Here is a 25,100-nt window from a genome sequence, read left to right as displayed (position 1 = left end):
GAGATGGATGGTCTGCTAAGAAATTGGCTAAAACCTGCCCTTTTACTGCCCTTTGAGGGACATATTCTAGATGAAATTCTGATAAGGCAAGTATCCATTTGCCAATTCTTCCCCTCAACATTGGTCTAGATAACATATATTTAACCAAATCTGTGGTTGCAATTACCAAGACAGTTGTAGGCAAAAGATAATATCTTAATTTTATTGCAGCAAAATACAAAGCAAGACACAGCTTTTCAACAGCTGAGTATTTACATTCACACGAACTTAAAAACCTACTAAGGTAATAAATAGCTTGCTCCTTGCCTTCTTCATTATCTTGGGCTAAGAAAGCTCCCAATGAATCCTCTGCTGCAGCTATGTATAACTTCAAGGGCTTGTTCCCCTTTGGTGGCATCAGCACTGGAGGTTTAGCCAAATAGGCCTTGATACCTTCGAAAGCAATCTGATGCTCTGCTGTCCACACAAATTCCTCTTCATCTTTCAGCCTTAACAAGGAAGAAAATATTTTAGTTTTCCCTGCAGTGTTAGAAATGAACCTTCGAAGAAAGTTAACCTGCCCAAGGAACCTTTGTAATTCTTTCTTACTTGATGGGGGTTTGGCTTCGATGATTGCTTTGGCTTTATTCTGATCAATCTGTATTCCTTTCTTGTGAACAACATAGCCCAAGAAATTTCCAGATGATACCCCAAAAGCACATTTAAGAGGATTGAGCTTTAACTTGAACTTCCTCATCCTTTCAAAAGCTGCTTCTAAGTGAAACAGGTGCTCTTTCATGGATTGGGATTTAACTACAATATCATCAATATAACATTCCAGATATCCTCCAATAAGATCATGAAAGATAGTGTTCATGGCTCTTTGGTATGTAGCTCCAGCATTCTTTAGACCAAATGGCATTTTAACCCACTCAAAGGTGCCAATATTCCCAGGACATCTGAACGCTGTCTTGTGGATATCTTCCTCTGCAATGCATATTTGGTTGTAGCCGGAATGCCCATCCATCATTGACAAGACTTGGTGACCTGCTGAACTATCTACCAGCAAGTCCACTATAGGCATAGGGTACTCATCTTTGGGAGTTGCTAGATTTAAATTTCTGAAATCGATACATACCCTCATTTTGCCATTCTTCTTGACTACAGGCACAATATTAGATAGCCACTCAACATACCTGGCTGTTCTAATAAAACCTGCCTTGAGGAGTCTAAGGATCTCTTCCTTGACCTTCTGAATTACTTCTGGACTCATCCTTCTTGGTTTCTGCTTATAGGGCCTGAAATTAGGCTTCATAGGGAGCCTATGTTCCACTAATGACCTGTCCAATCCTGGTAGTTCATTATAAGACCATGCAAAGCAATCTTTGTATTTCTTCAGAACAACCAAAAGCTGGTTTCTGTCCAGATCATTCAAACAAGCACTTACATAAGTGGGCTGTTGTACAGAACCTTCCCCTAGATTTACTTCTTCTAAAGGATCTTGTGCATGAGAACTCCCTCTAGTTTCTGCTGCCTTTGAAGTGATCTTCGAGCTTGGTTCTGCCCCTAAGTTCTTCAGTTCAATATCTCTGCCCTCCTCCTCATAGACAAAATCTGTCCACAAGGCTTCCTCTTCCTGTATTTCTTGGACTTTTGTTTCAATGTCCAAGGCACAGTACTTACCAAGAGTCAAGACTCTAGCCTGTTGCTGCTGCTGTTTGCAGCCAATTATCATGGCCTCTCTCTCTTGCTCCTGAACTTTCTGGACTATTGCTTTTATGTCCAATGCTGAAAACTTGATCAAAGCCAAGGACTTGGCTTCTGGTGATTCCTCTCTTTGCCTATAACCAGGCATCATTGTCATCTCTAAGGACAACCTCTTCATCAGCACTTTTTTGGACTAAGTGCTTCAGGTGTGTCACCTCTTCATCAGCCGTCACTTCGGCTGAATTGTCATCTTTCATCAGTATACTGAGAGGTGTCACTCCCTCAATATACAATTTAGCCTCCGCAAAGTCTGCACAGGCTATGAAGGGTTGAGGATCTGCGTCGATCTCCTCTGTCTCTCCATTGCCCAAGGCCATCATGATTTTCTGATGTAAAGAAGAAGGCACACACTTGTTAGTGTGGATCCAGTCCCTTCCAAGCAAAGCATTGTATTTAGCATTACTGTCGATTACGAAAAATGCTGTCATACAATCCCTGGTTCCCACACTTAAATTAATGGGTAGAATCCCCTGAGCCATTTGTTTATCTCCAGCAAATCCATCAATGGTTGTGCTGGTTGGTATCAACCTGGGATTCTTTTTCCCTAGTTTCTTCAAAGAAGATTTCGGGAGTAGGTTCACTGCTACCCCATTGTCTACTAGGACTCGGTTCAGCTGTACCCCATCAAAGAAAGCTTTGATGTACAAGGGCCTGACGTGCTGTGTCATCGAATCCGAGGGGTACTCAAATGGATATGATAGATTGATGCTTACCACCTCTTCACTCTCATATCCATCTTCCATTGGGATGACCATTTCGAAGTTATCTTGCACCATACTTGCTTGTGAATCTTCACTGGAGATCTGAACTGGGTCAGCTTCCTGCCCCTCTTGATTCTCATCTCCAGCTTGAAATTCTTGTGGCAATATGTGCACCATGTTTACTGATACTGGGGGAAACGAGCCAAACTGGATGGCTGGCTGTACTTGTTTCCCCTCTTGGTTACTTTGGTTGACTCCCTCAGAAACATCCTGCATGATGCATTCTGGTATTTCATCACTAACTGATCCCTTCGAAGGATTTTTCTCAACTGGCTCTTTAGTCAGAAACGTTTGCTCAGCCATGAAGGCTTCAAACATCTCTTCCTCCACAACCTCTTTCTTCTGACTCACGCTAATCTCTTCTTCAGTCTCACTATCTGTTTCCATCAGAGCTTTCTCCAACCCTACCAAACTGGCCTTTTCTCTGGTTTTCAGTTCAGAATGAACCTTGGCCAACTGTTCTCGGCTGCAGACCACTGTGCTCTGTGGAACTGGCTTTGGAGCATGGTCTGATTTTAGGTTCTTCCTCCCTTCCGTTTTGACTGATGAAGAATTTTCTCCACCTTCCTTCAGATCCTTTTGGTACTGGGTGTACCTGCGCTGAATTTTTCTCCTCTGTGATCTTGAGATGACTGGGATCATGTCGGGTTCCCTCGTCTTTGGGTGTTTAAGCAGTATCCAGTTGTTCGGAGCCACCATAGGAGGCTTGATCATCCTGCCTTGGTTTATAGTATCTCCATAAGCACGTACCTCCCTAGGTTTGTTTTGCATTACAAACCAATCCGGGACCCCAGGTACCCATGAGCTTACTGATTCAGAAGCTGACCTGCCTTTTTCCACCTTCGAAGCCATCTTCGAAACTGGCCGTGAAGGTAAGTGCTTGGTTTTGTCCTCATGTTTTGAATCTGGTTCAGACCTTCGATAAGGGTGACCATTTTCTGTCCTGCGTGAAACTGATCTAGGGAGCCAATCTCTGGCTTTGATTCCATGGACTGAACTCCTCTCCAGCTTTCTTTCAGAATGGCTACTCTGCATTCTATAATAGTTATGTGGTCTGGATTCATGCAAGAGTTCCTTGCCTTTGTCATGCATTCTGTTTACCACAGGCTCAACCACTGGTGGTCTCTGCCTATCACTAGCCGGATACGGCCTTTTGTTGTAAGCATTGGTTGATTTAGGACGTCTCTGAACATCCCTATAGTATTGCTTCCCATCAGTTGGAAGCCCCTTCAACCACTTGTAACTGAGTCTGCACCTGGGGCACATTCTCTGCATCACTGCTGCTTCTAAAGAATCATCATCCAGTGACTCTTCATCAGAACATTCCATCTGGTGTGAGGAACCTTGTTCAATAACTGGTAGTCTTCTAGTATTCTTCTTGACGTTGGTTTGATTAGCAACATGCATCTGCACATTGACTTCCTCCAATTCTGTCAAGGACAAGTTCTGGAAATCTGATGTAATGACATTGGCTGCTGCCTCTCCAACTTCTGGAAAGGGATCACTGTCAATTCCCATGGCTTTTTCTGTTTTAGCTGAGAACTTCAAACTTCCTTTCCGAATCTGTTCTTGGATCCTGTCTCGAAAAACAATGCAGTTTTTAGTCGAGTGAGACCAAGAATTATGCCATTTACAGTATACTTTTCCTTTCAGTTCATCCGGAGATGGTAGTTTTACTCCTTTAGGCAACTTAAGGAAATTAGCCGCGAGCAAATGATCAAAGATGTCATCTGCTTTTGTTAAATCGAAAGAGTATTTTCTGTGAAAGTCTTTCTTTTTAAACTGCTGGTCTATAGTTGTATCCTTACGAATTAATGCTTCACAGATTACAGGTTCTTTGCCTACAATCTCTGCTGCATCTATTTCATAATTAGGATCTCTATAATATGTCTTATATGATGCATTATTTCGATCTTGTTCCTCTTCTAATAATGTTTCATATCGAGACACCTTATAGGTCAGTTCGACCAAATCTCTGAATTCAGTTGAATCAAACTTCTTTCGAAGCCTGAATTCTAAACCATTTTGAGCCAATCTGACGAATTCTGGCTCTGGCAGGATGACTCTATATTTATTTCGAGCCCTTTTAAATCTGGCAATAAACTGAGTAGCCTTTTCTTCAGGCCTTTGACTCAACCTAGCCAAATCTGCCATAGATACTTCTGGTTCTGATTGGAAGAATTGGGCATGAAATGCCTCTTCCATTTGTTGCCAATTTTGAATGGAGCCAGGTGTAAGGTTGATGTACCATACAAATGCTCCTCCCGTTAGGGAATTTGGAAATAATCTCAGTTTCATATAATCATGGTTAGTGAATTCACCGCATTGAGCAGCAAATCTAGCAATATGTTCTATCGTTGATTGATTTCCAGTCCCATAAAAAAGGGTAAAATCTGGTATCCTGAATCCCCTTGGGTATTCATGTACCCTATCTACCCATTCTGGGTATGGTTTTCTGTATATAGGAGTCTGGACCCCCCGAGCTATTGGTCCACATATCTTCCTAACAATATCAACAATCTGGTCTCTAGGGACCATATTTTGTGCCTGCTGAACCACTACTGGAGGAACAAACACAGGATTTGGTGGATAAACTTGTGCTTGTGGTCCTCTTGGTCCATAAGGTGGTAAATTTGGGGCTGGTTGTCCTTGCGGTGCAGGTTGCTGCTGAGGGTATGGGTAACCTCTTTGAGCATGACCTGCGAAAGGACCTGCAACAGGTGCTGGGACAGGTGTCGTGTCTCTACCATTTGTAGGAAAACCCTCCAACCCCCCGGGTGTAAATTCGAATAAGGGATTGGTGTACCCTCTTGTGCCAGGTATGGCTTCGAACATAGGATTTGTAACCATTCTTACACCAATTTCTTGTACTTGGCCAGATCCACCAACTTGTGTGGCTTCATTATTAAGTGCTGAGGTATTTTGGCCTGCTATAGGCCTTGAAATGGGTTCATACCAAGACTGAGGTGATGGTCTTTCAAAGTTTTGGGTACTAGTTTGACCATTAACTTGCATAGGCTGTTTTTCTCTAGCCAATCTTTGTTGGGGGACATTTACAACTTCCTCCGTTTGTCTTGTGTTTGTTGGTTGGTGGTTATTCATTCGATCCAAAAAGGATGTTGCCCACCTTTCCATTGTGTTCATTAGTTGTTGTCCCATGGCATTCACTAAACCATCCCATGGATTTGTTGGCATAGTGGACGGTCCAATTCCTTGGTTTTGTCCAATAATATGAACATATGGTTCTTGTCCAGAAGTACTGGTCTGCTCGACCATGGGTTCTGACAATATAGGAGTTTCCACAGGATGTGTTACCACATTATCCTCTGGATTTGGTATTTCTACCTCTCCTTCCACGCCTTCTTCGAAGCGTTCATTTTCTCCTTGTCGTCTTCTTCTAGCCATTTTTAATTAGGTCCCACCGGGCGTGCCAAAAATATATGTTGGCTTTTTGGCTTTTCGAAGGGTATTTTTGTGAATGTGAGCGTGCCAGCAAGGATCAATCAGTCCTTACAGAAATTATAATTGCCAACCAATTATCAGACGATTGTGTTTTAGTTCTTTTCAGCCTCAATGAAGAGGACTTTTACTGGTGGCTTGACTTAGGAGAAATTAAGAGAAATGACAGTAATATGAAGAACAATTGAAGTATTTCATAAAAATGAACACTTACAACGGTCCGAACTCAGCCTCGGAGAGGTTTACAACAGCAATCTACTTGAATCTACTTGAAGCTACTCCTATGAATCGAAGTGCAGTGCGAGTATTTAAAGTGCAGGTATTTAAAGAACAGGTATTTAAGGACTGGAAATGTAAATGACTGGAAAGAAAATATATGAAGTAAATGACTGGTTTGTATGGTCTGAGTCCCTCTTTCTTTCTGGGGGCTACCCTGCTATTTATACTCGTCAGTGATGACCTTCGAACTGCACTTCGAACTGTCGAACTGCTCCTCCATGATCGCTGGTCATGCTTCCTTACAAGTAGCTCCATTACGCCATTACTGGCAGTTGAGCTTCCCTCTTGTACTTAGATTTGAATATGAGTAACCGTTTGAAGACACGTCATCTTGCATCCCGTTTATTTGATCTAGTGTTACTCGGATCATGTGAAGACCAATGTTTATTGTCACGTGTACGATCAGGATTAAAGGCTTGAATAACCTTCCTTTATTACCCTTACTATGCCACGTGTCGAACTGTAACTGGCTTTTACAAAATATGTAGCCAACACATCCAAAGAGTATTAGTGGAACACATGATACCAGCAGAGTGCTAATATTTTTTGCAGCAATGCTAAAATTACAGTTCCATTCCAAATCGATATGCCCTATGTTTGAATAATTCAATGACAAGCGTTCATTGTAAAAGATTTTGGAATTGATGATTCGGAATCGGTTGGATTGGAGGGATCCAGAGCCACAAGGACATTCAACAAGCTCGAAAGTCTTTTGATTCCAAGCGGCCGTGGCCCAATTCTATGGAATTAGATATAAGTAAAACTTGTCAACTATTAAAGAAAGATCAATTTAAACTTGTGATAGGCCAAACAAAATGCAAGAATTAAACCCAACTATAGAGGGCTGACTTTTAAAATAAATCTCAACCTATCATTACATTTTATGTAATTCAGTTTATGTTTTAATTTTGTCTTTTAGTATTAGTATTTTTTTTTAAGTGCATGTAATTATATTTTAACATCATTGACATTATTTTTTTGGGAGGGTGAAGTGACTGAGTTAATGTTAGTGGGTATTTTAGGACTGAATTTTAAGGAAGCTCCTCCACCCAATAGATTGTGGAGAACATACTTGGCTTTGAAATCAAGCCAACATCATTGCATCAGCAACTATTTTGCATACCTGATGTACTAAACATCTCTCTCTCTCATTTTTCTTTTTCTTTTTTTATTTTATATATTTATAATAGTACTAAACATCTCTGTGTGTATACATACATATATCATGACCACCTAATTTGAATACAATAATCACATAAAATAGACTTTTCTTATTTTATAATTCAGCAGAGCTAGTTGGAGTTGGAGTACATCCCAGCTGAGGCAGGTAGAACCTTCCATAGATGTGCTAAGAGTTCATATAAAAATTAAAATAAAAAAATTTCAACTTTTTATAAATTGAATTTTTTATTTTTCGTGTTTTTTATTTTTAGTGAATATTTTTAAAATTTTAAACAAATTTTTTTTTAATGCACCTTATTTAGTAAAATATTTATTAAAAAAAATATTTTAAAAAATTAATAAATACACAAAAATATGAAAAATATACTAAATTTTTATATTTTTTTATATTTTTAATATTTAGTGAATTTTTAAAATATTTTTTTTTACAAATATTATACTTTTTAAGTGTATTTATATTAGGTGTGTTTAAAAATTAAAAAAATTCAGTGAAAACAAAAAATACAGAAAATGAAAAAGTAAAATTTTCTAAAAAATAAATTCTAAAAATAGAAACCAAACAGAGTGATTGTATCCTACAATCTTGCAATGCTATGGAAATGTTTGATGACTATCCCAACTCTTAAATAATTAGTTCTTTGTTTTGTTCTGTTTTATTTATTTATTTATTTATAAACTTAAAGCTATTTTACTTTATAACTTATAAACATGGTGGTACACCAAAGGCCCTAGTACATATTTTTAAACTAATGTATAAGACCTGTATAGGCTTTTTCCAAATGGCTACAAAACCAGACACATTCTAACAACTGCCTTCACAAATTTGTACTTGTTTAATAATAATGAAGCAAAAGAACATCTTGAAAAATTCCCTGATGCTCAGGGAAATAGAAATTTTTTTCACATCCATTGAAACAACATAGAAGTTGACAACAACAACAGGAATACATTACTCATGCTTCTGAGAAGGCATTTCATGCTCCAGTAATCCAAATAAAAAGCCGAGTTCCCTAGCTTGGTAGTAACCTCGAAAATTTCTAAGTGCACTTAATTCAATCACACTAGGATATGTCTGATTTTGTGATTTGATTCTATGCACGTAGAAGAGTGTAATCTTTGCCACCTCCAATTCTAGGTGCACACCAACCCAATTCAGGATGAAGTTTTGACTTGAACCATCAAAAACACAAGTCAGTTAGCTTCGTTCTCATCTCTCATCAAAAGCTTTGGATTTTCCTCATTTTACCGCTTTTTTAAGGAGTTATTCCAGGAACAATGGGAACAGGCGGCTTGGGCTTGCGTGTTTTCTCCACCAATATGGCTTGAGTTGTTAGGACCACACCGGCAACAGAGACTGCATTCTGAAGAGCACACCTTGAAACCTGACAAGGATCAACCACGCCAACAGCGACGAGGTCTTCATATCTGCCCGTCATTGCATTGTATCCAACTTGCCAGTCACAAGCCCGAATCTTCTCCACAACTACTGCTCCATCAACTCCTGCATTACTTGCAATCAATTTTGCAGGAGCAAGCAGTGCCTGAAATTCATCATCAAACAAATTTATGTGTGGCTAATATATGCATTCAACAAGGAAATTTCTCAAAAACTTTTAACAGATTACTATCAAACTCAAGCATTCAAAGTTGTCAACAATATCCCAATAGACTGGACCCCAATGATTTGACAAACTATTAGGAACATCAGTTCTACTCTCAAATAACACATTTGCATCGTTAAATGTGGGATGAGATGAGACTCATGCTATCACAATATTGAATGATATGTTTGTTGCCTTTAAATCATTGCAAAAAATTATTGTTTCATTGGCCATGTCAGCCAGGTAGTAGTACCCTTTTGGTCTCTCAACCTTTACATCAGCGATTCAACTGTTCTTGTTGCCAAAATGATGGTGCTACAAGTTGAAGGTCCCAGAGAAGATGAGAAGCCAAATAGCCATGGCTATTAGACAATGTTGGCTTGTGATTCCAAGAAAATATGACCCAAGATGGGCTGTGAGAGAGAAAGTAAGTTTGTCAACGAAGTGCATCCAACTCCAATTAGTTTGTTTTACCTTCGTTGAATTGTGCAGACATAAAAAGTCAGCAAAAGATATGCCAGGAAAAAGAAAGGGAAGTGACAGCATACCATCCCGACAATGTCAGCACCAATCTGCTCATCTGGATCTTCCAAGAAGTTCTTTATAATGGAAATTTGTTCTGATAGATGTACATATGTTGCCCCACCACCTGGTACTATACCTTCATCCATGGCAGCAAATGTGGCATTTTTCGCATCCTCAATTCTTAGCTTCCGATCTTCAAGTTCCATCTCTGTGTGTGCCCCTACCTAAATCCATACACATTGCTAAGTAGAGTTGACTTTATTAGAGAAAGAGAGAGAGAGAGAGAGAGAGAAAGAAAGAGATTACTGAAAGTAATAAGATTCTAAAAGTTAGATTCAAGTTGCTTCTTTCCTTTAATTTTTATTGCCATGAAGTTAAGAAAATATAATGGACAACTTGACTTTCTTCTGTGGATCACTTTTGCAGGCACCTCTTACACCATCCATTCTTTAACATCAAATTTCAGTATTACATTTGAAAGTGATGCATTAACCTTAACTTGATTACAAGAGAGGGTACATTGACATTTTAAGCCATTCAATTATAAGGTATTAATTTTCAACATTTCTAAAAAATGGGACTTTCAAATTTTGGCCAAATCTATGTAAAAACTAGCACTCCAACAACACACTCAGTTTCTTTTTCCTTTTATTTTCAGAAAGAAAAAAAATAATGTAGAAATTTAATGTATAAAGAGAAATAGAGAATTGTATTATTGATTTATTTGTTGATTTATTTACAATGATTCATGATTCCTATATATAGAAGAGGGTGAGTGTGTAGTAGGTAAGGAGTAGGTGAAGTGGAGGTGGTAGTGGTGTAGTGGGTTAGGTTTAGTGGAGTAGGTGAGGTGGTAGTGGTGTAGTGGGTTAGGTTTAGTGGAGTAGGTTTAAGTGGGTGAAGTAGGTGATAGGTTTTAACAGCCCCCCGCAAACTCAAGGGGGATAGGAACTAACCAACTTGAGTTTGGAGAGAGTAACAAAACAAGAAAATAGACGAATACATAAAAGAAAAGAGGATAGGAGACACTGTATGGTCGTGTCAGACCGATGGTGAAGACACTGTATGGTGGTGTCATAACGTTGTAGAGGACACTGGATGGTTGTGTCAGACCGATGGAGAAGACAGTTTATGGGGTCATGTCGGACCGGTGTAGCAGACAATGTTGTGATAGTTGTTGTGACAGTTTACGGAGTCTTGCTGGACCCTTGTAGAAACTAACCAAAATTAATGTCGGGACAGTTTACAGAGTCTTGTCGGACCCATGAAGGAGCTAACCGGAATCAATGTCGGGACAGTTTACAGAGTCTTGTCGGACCCTTAAAAAATACACTGTATGATGGTGTATATAGGCTGCCCAAATATATATATATATGGATATATATAGTGAGCCCTCAAAAGTCGCGCCCTCAAAAGGTGCGCCCACTTCATCAAAAGGCGTGCCCGACAGAAAGCGTCGAGCCATCAAAAAGTGAGCCGGAGACGCGGCGAGGCACGTGAGCGACAGAGTGGCGTGTCGGCCGCGTCGTCAGTGTCGATATAAACCAATGCGGAGGCTGTGGAAACCAAACCAGGCTGAAACCTCTGAACATTGTCAGACTGAAACACTCTGAAAAATACTCTGGATCCAACCTTTCTCTGAAAAACTCTACGTTTTCGGAGAGAGAAACTTTGTAACACTCTGTAACCAATCCTTCTCTGAAAGTACCAGTCGGAAATCGCTGCGTCGCTGAAACACTCAGCAACCCAAAAACATGGCCTCTTCTTCCCGTCCAGCTACCCAGAATATGGCCTCTTCGTCCCGTGGTCTGCTCACTCTCTTTCCCGACCTCAACGAGTCAACAAGAGAGATAACTGGTGCGGTGGCCAGTGAACCTCAACCAAGCGCCTCTGGTTTTGCTCCGTTGAACTTTCCGATGCGGTCGGTGGAGCAAAAAATGGCAGTGCAAACTGATATTGAGGCAAATCAGTATACCTTGAAGTCATGTGTGGAAACCATGACTGCGGTCACAAACTTGTCGCACCGGCTGCAGAGTAGGACAAATGAGGTGCAACAGTTAAACGCCCAACTGGCTCTGCTCCAACACATGTATAAGGATGCGCGAGCAGAGATAAGTGTGCTAAAGGCGGAAAATAAGGAGCTGAAGCGGAAGGCCACCGTGATGTTCCGATTTGGAGGTCCGCCATATGCTGTTGTGGAGGAGCAGGGAGGAGTGATCGTGCCCAGTGAAGTGGGAAACACGGAGGCAACACTGTCAAGGGCCGCCCAGGACGGAGGCAAGAAGAAGAGACCGGCGACAGAGTAGAGGAGAAAAAATTCCGCCTGTGGATGTGTTGTTTGTTTTTGTTGCTGTTGTTGTTGTTGTTGTTTTTTTTTTTTTTTTTTTTTTGTAAAATTGTGATCGGGGTTGATCCCTGAGATGAATAAAATATGGTTTGTTGTGCAAATTGGTAAATTGTGTATGGTTTTTTTTTTTTTTTTTTTTTTAATGTAATATAATAAAAAGAGATATATATATATATATAATAAAAAAAGTGGGGAACAACATGATGTCTTCGGGGAACGTGTTGAATGATGGTGTGCATTGGGTGACCTTTCACAGTGGGTGGGTCACATGGGAGAGAGAAAAACAACACACATATGCATGTGCTCTCTCTTGCCAGGATGGGTTCTCTCTTTGGTGGAAGGAGGAGATCAATAAAAAAATAATCAAGATGAGGAGAAGGCACGGATCAGTGGCTAAGAGGGATACGCACACAAGGGGTCTTGGGAGAGAGAGAACCCGAGAGAGAGAGAGAGTCCTTCGTGAAGATGCTGTTGCTGCCATTAACAAAAGACCACGCTCATCATGGAAACAAGTACTCGAAGAAGGTGATGCGCAAGGATTCGGCCAAGAAAACCTCCTCGGTGGTAGTCGTCTGAGTCATTATGTTCTTTCGGTATGACCTAACTGGTGGCCAACCAACAACCTGTGCCTTGGCAGGTGGCTTTGGAGGGTCTTTCTTCTCATTGGATGGGGTGTTGGTGCTGTTGAATCATGGGTAGTAGTGAGATAGATAAACCTGCAAAGGTGCCAAAGGAGGCGAAGGAGTCTAAGACGCCTACTACGCTGGAACAGTCTTCATCTACACCCATTGGCACAGCTGCTCCAGACTGGCTGTTTTTCAGGCATATTCTCCTATGCCTCCACACGAGTTCTTGGCATCAATCCCTCAAGCCTTTTGCTATTCCTTCCCCTAATGGCATTGCTGAGGCTTCTGGGAACACACCTAGCAGCATGGAAGCTGATGTTAAGTTATCTGAGGGGAAGGAAAAGCTACCCATCAAGAGATCTAAAGGAAGTTTGGGCAGTTTGAATATGATTACAGGAAAACAATAATGAACCTGGTAAAACCTCAGGAGGATCTGCTAATGGAGTCTATTCCAAAAGTGATGACAGTGGGAGTGAAGGTTCAAGTGAAGAAGAGTGAAGGTATGTGTAGAAAATTCTAGTGGACTAGGTTGAGGTTCGGCGAGCGGCCAAGGCGAGGTTGCCGCCCGCCGGTGAGGCGAAAAATACTAAGTTCTTAACTTTGCTCTGATACCATGTAGAAATTTAATGTATAAAGAGAAATAGAGAATTGTATTATTGATTGATTTGTTGATTTATTTACAATGATTCATGATTCCTATATATAGAAGAGGGTGAGTGTGTAGTAGGTAAGGAGTAGGTGAAGTGGAGGTGGTAGTGGTGTAGTGGGTTAGGTTTAGTGGAGTAAGTGAGGTGGTAGTGGTGTAGTGGGTTAGGTTTAGTGGAGTAGGTTTAAGTGGGTGAAGTAGTAGGTGATAGGTTTTAACAAATAATAATAATTCCAGATTCTAAGTGGAGATGGCAACGCCAAAGATAAAATATTTTTAAAGCCAACTTCCACTATGCCAACTAAAGGTTGGAATCCAAATCACCATCAAGCAGGGAGAAAATCTTTTTAATGTTCGATATTAAGTGTTGCAGACCTTAATTACAGCTACACCTCCAGAGAGTTTCGCAATTCTTTCAGAGAGCTTTCGAGACAGAGATGCACTATCTGTTTCGGCTAGATCTTTCTTTATCTGTGAAATTCTTGCCCGAATTTCAGCTTTGGTAGAAGGGTCAGCAACAATAGTTGTTGAATTACTTGTTATGGTTACTTTTCGTGCAATACCAAGCTGATCTGAGGTTGCACCTTCAAGGGTCAGGCCCAAATCTCCAGAGAGAAAATCAGCACCTGATACAATAAAAAGACATCAACAAGAAAGTGTAAGCATTGCAGATGGGAATAAAGAATTTATTGCACTAATGTAACAAATGAAACACCGAATCTTGACACTCAGTGTTGCTCCTATATGCAAAATATTTGACAGAAAATGGGTTATCTTATAAAGACCTTTGAGATACTGCTGCAACCATTCACAGGTTCACATATTGCCCACTTAAAAACGCAGAAGAACACATACCGAACCAAATTTTGCACTTGACATGAAAGGTAAAAAATAAATAAAAATTATCCGGTTGAAGCATACCTTCATAAGGAGTAATATCTGAAGCTTCATTTCAAATAGAAATCCATCTTGAATTTTGACCAATTTTGACAGTATATTTATGTTCAATGCCAAATTCAAGTTTTATTTTTACAAGCATAAATGCTTGACTGATGGCCCAGTTCAAAATTGCATGGAATGCTGATAGTTGCCCATCTACGTGTGCTAGACAACTATTAAACTGGACAATTTTGGCTGCATAATGAATTAGGAAAGCTGATTTATGTGCTGAGAAAATCATGTCAACAATTTGTGCTTAACTGCCTTCACAATATCTTTGCCCTGACATATATGAGTATTGACAAATGAAACATGTCGCATTGAATAGTCTTTCTCTTTTTTCTTTTTCTTTTATTGTATTTCTGCACTAACAAGTTTATAACCAACACAACCTCTGAAGTCAATTTTAATCTTCCACGCATATTTTACATGGATGAGATAATCCCAAGGCTGAAACATCTTGTTTAAGATTAGAAAGCACATAAGTTCACCTGTCATAAGGGCAATATCTTGCAACAGGGCTTTCTTTCCTTCTCCAAATCCTGGACACTTCACGACAGCAACATTAAGCATGCCTCGCATTTTGTTCACAATAAGTGTTTCCAGTACTTGCCTTGAGATGTCCTCGGCAATTATTAGCAGTGGGACACTTAATTGGGTAGTCTTTTCTAGTAAAGGAACAATCTCTTTAACATTTGATATCTTTTGATCAGTCACCAGGACTTTTGCATTTTCAAACTCCACTATTGATTTGTCCTGGTTGGTTATGAACTGGGGTGACATGTATCCCTTGTCAATCTGTAGGGAAAGAATGCCTGAATAGAAATTAAAAATATATATAAAAAAGAAACATCTAATTCCACATACAAGGAAATAAAACGAAAAACCAGGAAAATAATAAGAATAGACTACTAAAAAGTAGTCAAACCAAGTGCACATCAGTGCGATTCATCCATAGATTTGCAATTGGTAGTATTTTATCCATTCAATTAACAGACCACATTGTTTGGGTGTTTAGAAAAGTATAATGAATATCGGTCAAAAAAACTAAAATGAATGGAAGGAACTTGGAAGATCATTCAATTCTTGGCTATGACATCAATTCAAGAGTCCTTCATAGATACTGCATGTTGGCAACCCATTACAAAGATCTTAGTTTTTGACAAAATCAAAAAGAGCTCAACATAGTTTCTCAATCTCAAGTCATTACAAATCCCAAATGCCATAAACTCAATTTCTGCAGTGAATTCATTTTTCAGCTTTTTAATATTTCAAGATTATATCACATTTTGCTCATAATGTGTATTGATATGTCAGACTGAAATTTAACAGTTCAATGGATCACAATTCTGATCTGAATATTCAAAGATTTTCAGGAGCTCCCTTAACAATGATCATATGAATTACCTTCATTCCTTCTTCAACCATCACAGAGGTTTCGGACGATGAGGAAGATGCAATAGAGACTACTCCGTCAGGACCAATCTTATCTATAGCTTCAGCAATTAAGTTCCCAATGAAATCATCATTTCCAGCAGATATTGAAGCTATGGCTGCAGAAAAGAGAAGATAGTTTGAAGATTTTCTCTTAATTAAAAAATAAATTAAAAAAATTTAAACAAAAAAGAAGAAGAAGAAGAAGAAGAATAAATGACCTTTTATATCATCCCTCCCTTTTACAGGACAACTTTTATTCCTTAGAACATTGACTAATTCTTTTACAGTCTTGTCCATTCCTTTCTTCAAAGAAACGGGGTTAGCACCAAAAGAAACAGCTAGCAACCCAGATTTGATCATCTCTCGAGCCAATATGATTGCAGTCGTAGTACCATCACCAACTAAATCATTTGTCTTGGTAGCAACCTGTGAATGTGCCACAAAAAATACATAATTTATAACCATGTAGAGTTTGGTGCGGAGTAGTGAATGCTGAACACAGAGAACTGTCCATCTAGCATATATGACCTCTTGGATTAGCACTGCTCCTGCATTTTCAATTGCATCTGCGAGCTCTATGGCCCGAGCAATTGTAACACCATCATTGATAACTTTTAGCGTCCCAGATTCTGAAAGCACAACGTTGCGCCCTGCATTATTGAAATTAAAGCTGGCTAACTCATTTGAATAACCAGAATAATCATATTTACAAACAATGCTACACCAAAATCCAAAAAGAAATCATCTTGCATTTTTATTAATAGCAGGATCTGATATTAGGTCAATCAATCTTACTTTTCTAGTGTGAAAAAGTTAAGGGGTTTTGGTACCAATGAAACCCTATGGGTCTGTGTTTCAAAGGATGAGGTGCACACTACTCCCATGCCAGAAGGTCCTGACCTATGAAGAGGTCCATAGCAAGAGAAGTGAAATTACTAAAACCGACTTCATTCTTCTTTCAAGTAAGGTTTTTCAACTGGAAAAACTGTTTTTGTATTTAGAGTTTCCAAAATATAAAGCTCCTTTTCAAACTAAGGTTCTGAGTTGTAAACAATGGTGGAAACACTGCTTACATTAGCATAAAAACAGTTAAATAAAAAAAAAAAATGAAATTATTTTAGATGGATGGTCAAAACAATTAATTGTAGAATTTATTGACTCATCTTTCCTCTAAAACAAGACAATGGCCTAGGTCCATAGTGCAAGATGTGCTTATTCATGAATGATGAAACCAATTCAATGGCTTAAGCAAAGTGCTTACATGGATTGCAAGCTAAGATATGATCAAATTTAGAAAAACCATAAAAGCACATCATAAGCTTCAAAAAAATTCCCCCCAAAATACACTGAAAAATAAACAGTAATGGTAAGCGTAAACCAAGAAGACCTAGATGCATTAAGCTCCTGAAAGAATGTAATTTTTATGAGAATCAAAGCTACCCAGAACTTATTAAACCTAAATTGGGCTTAATTCTGTCATGCTATGAAAAAAAAAATGAACCCATCAAAGTCAATCCTGATATAGAGACTACAAGCATTTAAGTTTAGAGAGAGAGAGAGAACCCAGATACCTTTAGGACCTAAGGTAACAGAAACAGCATCAGCAAGCTTGTCAATCCCAGCAAGTAAAGCCTCTCTGCATTCTTTGTCAAAAGATATCCTCTTTGGCCCTGCTCTCACCACAAATTTCTTCACAATCTGTGTGTTTCTCCATAACCCAGAAACCCTTTGCTTTCCCAGTTGTTTCTGAAACAAAACATGTAAAGTCATAATTCAATAATATCACACACAGTTGGAGAGAGAGAGATTGTAGTGATGATGACTTACCAATGAAGAAGCTTGTTGAGGGAAGAACAATTGGGAAGAAAGAGAAATTGACATTTGAAAATAGTAAACAAGTCTGAAGAAGATTATGAGCTATGGAACCATGTATCAGAACAAGACATTCGCAAGGGTTTTTCAAGGGTTTTAAGCCGGCTAACGAACCGGACGAGTCTATCGATTCAAGACTGCATTTTTTTTGGGTAAATTGCCATAATTGTATTGAGCTGCCGATTTATTTTACATGACATTTAATTCTGTTTTATAAGTAATTTTTTAGTTACATAAATTTATATTTTCACGTCTTTTATATTAATTCCGACCTATTTAACTTTACTAACAAAAAATATCATTGTAATTATACTAAAATTATAAAATTTAAAAGAATTTACGAATATATATTTTCTTCTCAAAATAATTAATAACACATGAAAAAGTATATGATTTTTGTTATTAAAATTTGTAAAATTTATCACTAATTTGAATTTTGTTTACAAATGTACACTGAATTGTTAATTTCCTTAAAATTTACTATATTTCTTTCTCTTTTTTTTGGTACATAAAACATATATGTAGATAGGCGATTCTAATATATCCGTCAAGAAGTATTGCCCTTCACAGCATCTCTACAGAGAACCCCACCACACCTATGTCCGGGCCAAAGCTTAAGCCCTCTGCGTGCTCCAGGCTAAAGAGTAAATTTAGGCCTCGTTTGGGAATATGCTTTTTTAATAACTTTTTGGTTAAAATGTGATGTAAAAAAAAGTATTATGTTTGGGATGACTTTTTGACTTTTTACAAAAAGATGTGCAAAAAATGAAGAGAAAAAAAAAATTTTGACTTTTTGGCATGAGTTGTTAGCTTTTTTATTTTTTTAGCGACTTTTTGACTTTTTTGCTAAAATAACTACTTGTCAAACAAGAACTTAATCCCAACAAGGGGTTATAGAAACTCGAACCCAAGCCTTGAGCCAGGATTCCAAAGTCTTATCCACTAAACTAATCCCTTGTTGGTACTCTAATTCTTCTATACTTCAAGAAAGGTTAGTGTAATTTACATGTCCAGTATTTGATGTTGCTCTTGAAATCACTGGGGTGTTCAACCACGAACACTGGAATGTAGATGTTCATAGGATTGCCCCTGCAGATTGTTTTGAACTAATCAAGAATCTTATGGGTGTCGGTTTGGGCAGTTTTCCTTCTCGTGTCAGCTGTTTCATGGCAGCGACACCCTAGCAGTGTTATGAAGACTGATGTGGATGCCACCCTTGATCAATGCAAAAGGGTAATCGGGACTGGTGTTGTGATTCGAGATCATATATACGTGCTGTTATGGATCTTAAACTCAGGTTCATCAATGGTATAACAAGCTCAAGGATTGCAGTTTGATTCTGTCCTGGAATGGAATTTTTCACAAGTAATTATTGAGTCGGATGCTGAAGTGATTATCAAGAATACAAGAACAGGTCAATGCTAAACTATATTGGGGCTGTACATTCGGGTGTCGCTGAGCCCTTATTCTCTAAGAGTTCAATGTGTCGTTGTCCAACCTTCCCTAGTAGGGCATTGCTCTCTGTTATTTGTAGGCCAAAAAACTATGCTAAGATTTGCTTAGCACTGGCTATATTCTCCATGGTTACCCAGAGGATGCTCTGTTGCAACTGTAAGAATAATATGATGTATATATATGGGTCATACTACAATACACTGCATATTTATTTGTATATCACAAACTTAAGAAACACACTGCATATACTGCTACGACTCTACAAACTATTTCCTTTTATGCAATAATGACAGCAATACTTTCTTTGTTCATCATATAAAAGCTAAACACAATTATTCAAAATGACCACATACAGAACCTCAAGTCATTCTTGAATTTTTTTTACACTACCACATCCAATTCGTAGACAAAATGTGTGATACCACTAGTCTTTCAAGTTTTATGCAACTTTGTTTCCATTCAAGTAGAATATTACTCTAATTCTAAATTTGTTGGTATAATGGTTAATTCAAATGTAAAACAAAAAAAAAAAAATCTTAATCTAGATAACTTTCACATCAAAGAACTAATATTTGCTCATAAGAAGGGAAGTTTATAAATAAATTTTTTAAAAAAAGTACAGTGGCAACACATGGTTGAACAAAGAAAACCAGAAAACACAAATGCTTTCTCTCCTACTTTATGAATTTTAGCATAACCCCGAAATGTGCAAAACAAGCCCTTTCAGCATAGGACAACTGCATTATTGTGAGGGTTGACTCAATGCTTCGCATCTTCTTCTTCACAGAATTTGGAATACTGATCGGAGTCCATTAAGGATTTCAATTCATCAGTGCTGCTCATCTCTACCTTTATAATCCATCCATTTTCGTATGGACTTGCATTAACCTAAATCAAGAAAATGAATATTAATGCCTAAATACAAGTGAGAAGAAATGCACAACTAGGATTAAAAAAAAAAAAAAAGCAACAAGGAATGCTCGTCTTACACTGGTGATTATAACTTGGGCAAAGCAGTCCAAACCATTCAACAGAAATAGAGAACTATGACGTAAGTTGAAGGATTACAACACACCACATAAGCTCAACAAACTACATTTTATCAGAGTCTTGCTTCTACTATAATTATTTACTCTAGACTATATTCCATATTGGCACTGGTGTTTTGAACAAAAATACAGAATTGCCTTCAACCTCATGTTCACATCTTATATTGGCATGAAAATGCAATTGAACATAAATACAAAAGAAATCTCGAATATGGTACATAAAGAAAGTCAAAGGTGTCATGTGTACAATTTCCCAATAGGGAAAGAGATTATTATATCCACCAAACAAGGGGCAAAAAGAGGTATTTAGAGATGGAACGAAGTTACAGACAAAGAAGAACACAAATGAGAGAGAGAGAGAGAGAGTCTGTAGGCCTCTACTGGATCTGTTAATAGCACACTTTTCTCAAGACTTATGAGTGGGATGCACAAGTCAAAGAATTGTGAAGTTGAAAGATTCAAAAGCCAACAACAGGAACCCGACACATATGATCAAAGCTGCATCTAAATTTTTCTTTCTCCGAACTTTTTCCTTTTTAGGTAGGGGTCATAGACAAAGGATAGCAAAACTCTGCAAAACTCATAAATAAAATAACACGTTTGGTTACCAGGAACCAACTCAAGCTCAAAAATTACGGTCAATTTCAATCTTTGTATCAAACATTTTCACAAGCAAACAATGTAGTGTTATAGGACTCACCAAACCAGGGGAGTTATTGAGCTCCTTGTTGACTTCAACCACTTTCCCTGAAACAGGAGAGTAAATATCACTAGTGGCCTTTACACTTTCAACTGCACCAAAGCTGCTACCCTTTGCTACAGCAGTCCCAACTTCTGGTAATTCAACATACACAACATCGCCCAAGTGATCCTGAGCATGGTCGGTTATGCCTACAACTGCAGAGTCACCCTCAACTTTCAACCATTCATGAGAGTCTGCATATTTCATGTTCTTCACGACTGAAAACAGTACCAAAAAAATGCTATGAGGCAAATTTGTTGATATATCAAACACACACAATCATCAAACTTACAAATACAATGAGAGAAAACAACAATTGCAATAATTGTGGGGGAATCAAAACATAGCCCCTGTGAACGTTTCCCAAAAATAGAAAACCCCTTAGTTATAGCTCCAGACAACCATAACATGGCACAATAATGATCAAAAGTAGACTGAGAACAATATGACACAACAGAGTTTGCACTTGGTTTGAGCTCAACTACATAGAGTTTGCGGACCAAAATCAGGATTTTGCTGAGGCTGTGAACAATAACCCAAAAAAAGTGTCTTCGATGTTCTGCGCAAAGGAGTAGGGGAGAAAGAGAAGTAGGGAACATTTTTAGCCACAAAAGGGCTAAGCAAAAGCACACAAAGATAATCACTAGTATATTATATATATGTGCTACCAGACTTCTACTCTTATTTCTAATACTAAGCAAAACCACACAAACACAATCACAATCACAATTCTCCAAAACCCAGCCCTTCATGAAATATAAAATTTATGCAAATATGTATGGTCTCGTACCCAACCTTCATGATAGAGTAACAATCACTCCAAAAGCAATCCACGTAAAGACAAAACTTTGCCAATCGGTAAACCAAAAAAAGAAAAAAGAAAAGAAAGGAGAATCCATACACTAGGAGAGAGAAGGAAAAAAATGTAGCTTAGGCCACCAACAAAAAATTAAAGTATAAACCAAAAAAGTGAATGAAAGAAAGAAAGAAAGAAAAAGGAAGTAATACCTTAGCCCAAGGTTTATGTATTAAATAAAATTGTTTTGGCCAAAAAATAGTCCCAGAATTTTATTTTAGAAGTCCATAATCAGATCACATCATAAAAATGACAAAGTATTGTTTGGTTTTGTACATACTTCATTTCTTTAACATTAGTCCAACTCATTTTAGGCATTTGTAAAAATGTTCCATTTTTTTTTTACATATAGCTAATTCAAAAGGCCTGCAATCCCTTAAGCATACGAGTCAAAGTGACTAACTAATATGGTGTCATAGTAAACAAAAAAAACCACTTCTCCATAAATGGGGGTTAAGACTGCATACATCTCCCTCTTGAGACCTGCCTTAGCAAGACTCATCCTACAAGTACTTGTACTACAGTTTTACATCTATGCAAAGTAGTATCAGTAGTAATAAAATAAATATATGGAAATCGAAACAACAACCCAATCCAGAATTACAAGTATTGGGAACCAAGGCGAGAAAGAAAAGAAAATAAATGATTACATAAATTAGGAGAGAAAAGGAAAAGAAAAGACTGTCTTTTCTTTCTCTCTTGCTTGGATAAATAGGAGAGAAAAGAATAGAGAAGATAATGATTTATCCCCTATCTTGTTTGTTTAAACTGTATAAAAGAAAATAAATTATTTCACATTATATTACCAAAACAACCTTTTTATGTATTAGTTTTTTTTTTTTATATTTCTTTTATATCTAAATGAAATTTTTTGATATTTGAAAATTAGTTATTTGTTAGTCTTTTCTCTCCCAATCTCTCCACTTTTGGAGAGATTCAAAATAAAAGGTTGAAATGAGTTCCTCTCTATTTCTTCCCGTTTCATCCTCTTTCTCTCCTTTATTATACTAATCCAAACAGGTGATATGAATAAAGAGAGATGCATTTCTTTTCTTTTCGTTCTTCTCAAATCATCCAAACGATCTGTACATTATTACCCCATAATTTTACATCAAAGCACCCAAAAAAATAGATATCAAGAAACATCAAATATCAAATTAGACAAAGATCAGAAACTTTCAGCCAACAAGGCAAATGAAGTTTGAACAATCAGTTATATTCTTCATTGATCAAATCCAAAACTTGAATCATACCCAACCAATAACAAATATAAACACAACCCATTTCCAAAAAATAGATCTTTACTTGATAGAATTGCAGATCAAGCATTATATCAAACACAATAATGATATTTTATAAAAATGAAAAACAACAAATCAAGAAAGCTAAGGTAAGAGTGGGGAGGTAAAGTTGAAGGTTAGATTTACCAGAAGCAAATCCTCTGTTGAAGGCAGAGATCCTGAGGTATGAAGCAGCCCTTGAAGCCCACAACCTTGAAGCCATGTCTACAACAACCCAACACCGTGAACCAGAGAAAACCTTCTCTGTGCTGGTGTGCGCGCGCTAGCTATGTTGGGTTCTTTTACATCATGGTTGGTGTGCATATATAAACAGACAAAAACATTTTAATGAAAAGAAAAAAAAAAATTATATATTATGAAAAAAAATTGTTGTGTTTGGTTGTATTTTCGAATCAATTTTTTAAATGAAATTTCAAAAAAAAAATGTTTGGTTTATAATTTTATTAAATTATTTTCTCTCTCCTCTATTTTTCTCTCGCATCTTAAACATTAATTAATTAATTTTTCTCTCACATCTATTTATTTAATTACAAAAAAAATTACAAATCATTTCAAAATTATTTTCAAAATATACCACCAAGGGCGGGGCTATGTATAGTTTAGTGGTGTCAATTGACACCATTGAACTTTCAAATTTTGTTCAAATATATATGGAATTTTATCAATAGTTTTGGATTTTAACAAAATGACCCAAGTGTTTGGAGTTATTCATTATTTAGTGGTGTCAATTTTAACAAAATGACCCCAGTGAATCTAGATAAATATCACATATATTTGGAACTATTCATTGTTTAGTGGTGTCAATTTTAACTCAGTGTTCGTTCATTTATTCGCTCCATCAACACTTAATTCTCTAACAACCATTGTTACATTGCCATTGATACATTCTTTCATTTGTTCTCTCTCTCTGAGTGACCCCACTGAGTGAAATTCCTAACTATGCCACTGTATACCACCAAATAAGTTTTTAAATTTTTTCAATTCTTCTAAAAAAATTATCTTTTAAAATTGATTCTCAAAATCAAACTAAGCGGGGATTTGTTACTGATTTTTTATCACTCTTTTTTCTATATATTAATTTATCACTCTTTTTCTATATATTAATAATCATTGAAAATTATGAAAATGTCCTCTCACTTGCAATTAATTCCTTCTTTTTTTTTTAATGATCCCTTTATATTATTAAAATTATGATTGATTTATTAATTAAAAATAATTATTAATTCTAATGAAGGTAAATCCAAGTAATATAAAACAATCAAAATAACTATACTAATTTTTTGTCGCAATTTTATATTATCATCTATGTGAATATTCACTATTAATACTACCAACAATAAAAATTAATAATAATTAAAAAATTATTTTTATATAGAGAAATCTAAAGTCAAAGACTAATTTGAGAAGATAATTAAAAGTTAATTTTTTTATTTTTTAAAAAAATAAAAAATTTAATTCAAAATAGGCTAAAAAAAATTTAGCCATAAAAAATAAAAAATTTAATTCAAAATAGGCTAAAAAAAATTTAGCCATCTTTTCAAATGAGTCCACACACTCCAATTAACAGTGTCCGTACACTCCTATTGACAAAATAAATAAATAAAGGGTGAGGGGTCAACATGTCAACAAACCCATTAAACGGGGAAGTTGGTGAGTGGCTGCCCATTCAGCAGAGCAGAAGTTGGCGGGTGCTGGTGATGAATTCGGATCCTCGGTCGCCCTACTCGGCAGCCTTACTCGGTAGTTCTTCAAAACGATATCGTTTTTGGGGGTTTTTTGTGTTTTTTTTTCTTTTCTTCTTCTTCGTTCTTGTTTTCTCTCTCTTCTCACAGAAGCCAGAGGGGGAGGAAGAGGGAGGAAGGAGGAGGGAGGAGGCTGCGCCATCGCAGCTCGTCGCCATGCCGCCAGCCGTCGCAACCGTCTAGCTCGTCGCAGCAGCTCGTCGCAGCAGCTGTGCACCGCCATCGCCTCCGCCTCCGCCTCCTCCTCCTCCTCCTCCCCCACTGGTTATGGCCCCCTCCAGTCCGGCCGGCCCTTCCCTTCCTCCTCCTCCACCTCTTCCTCCCTCCTCCTTCCTCCCTCTTCCTCTCCTTCCTCCATTTCTTCCTCTGCGTTTTTTTTTTTTTTTTAAATTTGCCCCCAAAACGACGTCGTTTTGGGGGCTGCCGGGTAAGACGGTCGAGAATCCGGACTCGCTGGTGATGCCCTCACTACCTGTCCAAAGGGACATGATACACTAAAACAGCTTCTCATGGAAGTTATATGCTTTTCTCCTCT

General features: G+C 37.7%; 2 protein-coding genes across 2 annotated transcripts; both read right to left on the bottom strand.

The window, feature by feature from the left end:
* Nucleotides 1–8,241: 8,241 nt before the first annotated feature.
* LOC114271540 (chaperonin 60 subunit alpha 2, chloroplastic) lies at nucleotides 8,242–18,031 on the bottom strand. Its single transcript, XM_028213154.2, has 9 exons — nucleotides 17,376–18,031; nucleotides 17,120–17,294; nucleotides 16,077–16,198; nucleotides 15,767–15,974; nucleotides 15,519–15,664; nucleotides 14,603–14,909; nucleotides 13,548–13,798; nucleotides 9,577–9,777; nucleotides 8,242–8,968 (listed from the first exon to the last, which is right to left on the bottom strand). The coding sequence occupies exons 1-9, from the start codon at nucleotides 17,427–17,429 to the stop codon at nucleotides 8,681–8,683; spliced, it is 1,752 nt and encodes a 583-aa protein (XP_028068955.2). The 5' UTR covers nucleotides 17,430–18,031; the 3' UTR covers nucleotides 8,242–8,680.
* Nucleotides 18,032–19,446: 1,415 nt separating this feature from the next.
* Nucleotides 19,447–23,152, bottom strand: LOC114271541 (glycine cleavage system H protein 2, mitochondrial). Its single transcript, XM_028213155.2, has 3 exons — nucleotides 22,950–23,152; nucleotides 20,625–20,884; nucleotides 19,447–19,763 (listed from the first exon to the last, which is right to left on the bottom strand). The coding sequence occupies exons 1-3, from the start codon at nucleotides 23,023–23,025 to the stop codon at nucleotides 19,635–19,637; spliced, it is 465 nt and encodes a 154-aa protein (XP_028068956.1). The 5' UTR covers nucleotides 23,026–23,152; the 3' UTR covers nucleotides 19,447–19,634.
* Between the last annotated feature and the right edge of the window lie 1,948 nt (nucleotides 23,153–25,100).

Source organism: Camellia sinensis, chromosome 9 (genome assembly GCF_055761805.1).
Source record: "Camellia sinensis isolate YWXY chromosome 9, ASM5576180v1, whole genome shotgun sequence".
NCBI classification, from domain to species: Eukaryota; Viridiplantae; Streptophyta; class Magnoliopsida; order Ericales; family Theaceae; genus Camellia; species Camellia sinensis.
The sequence above is the reverse complement of the archived record's forward strand: the minus strand, read 5'-3'. Positions and strand labels throughout refer to the sequence as shown.

Excerpts from the sequence above, each read along its gene's own strand:
- LOC114271540 (XM_028213154.2), bottom strand. The coding sequence starts at position 17,429 with ATGTCAATTTCTCTTTCTTCCCAATTGTTCTTCCCTCAACAAGCTTCT. Across the intron at positions 16,199-17,119 it reads TGTTACCTTAGGTCCTAAAG|GGCGCAACGTTGTGCTTTCA; the intron begins GTATCTGGGTTC and ends TCAATAATGCAG. Across the intron at positions 15,665-15,766 it reads AGGGAGGGATGATATAAAAG|CCATAGCTTCAATATCTGCT; the intron begins GTCATTTATTCT and ends TCTTTTCTGCAG.
- LOC114271541 (XM_028213155.2), bottom strand. The coding sequence starts at position 23,025 with ATGGCTTCAAGGTTGTGGGCTTCAAGGGCTGCTTCATACCTCAGGATC. Across the intron at positions 20,885-22,949 it reads CAACAGAGGATTTGCTTCTG|TCGTGAAGAACATGAAATAT; the intron begins GTAAATCTAACC and ends TACTGTTTTCAG. Across the intron at positions 19,764-20,624 it reads TCAATAACTCCCCTGGTTTG|GTTAATGCAAGTCCATACGA; the intron begins GTGAGTCCTATA and ends TTCTTGATTTAG.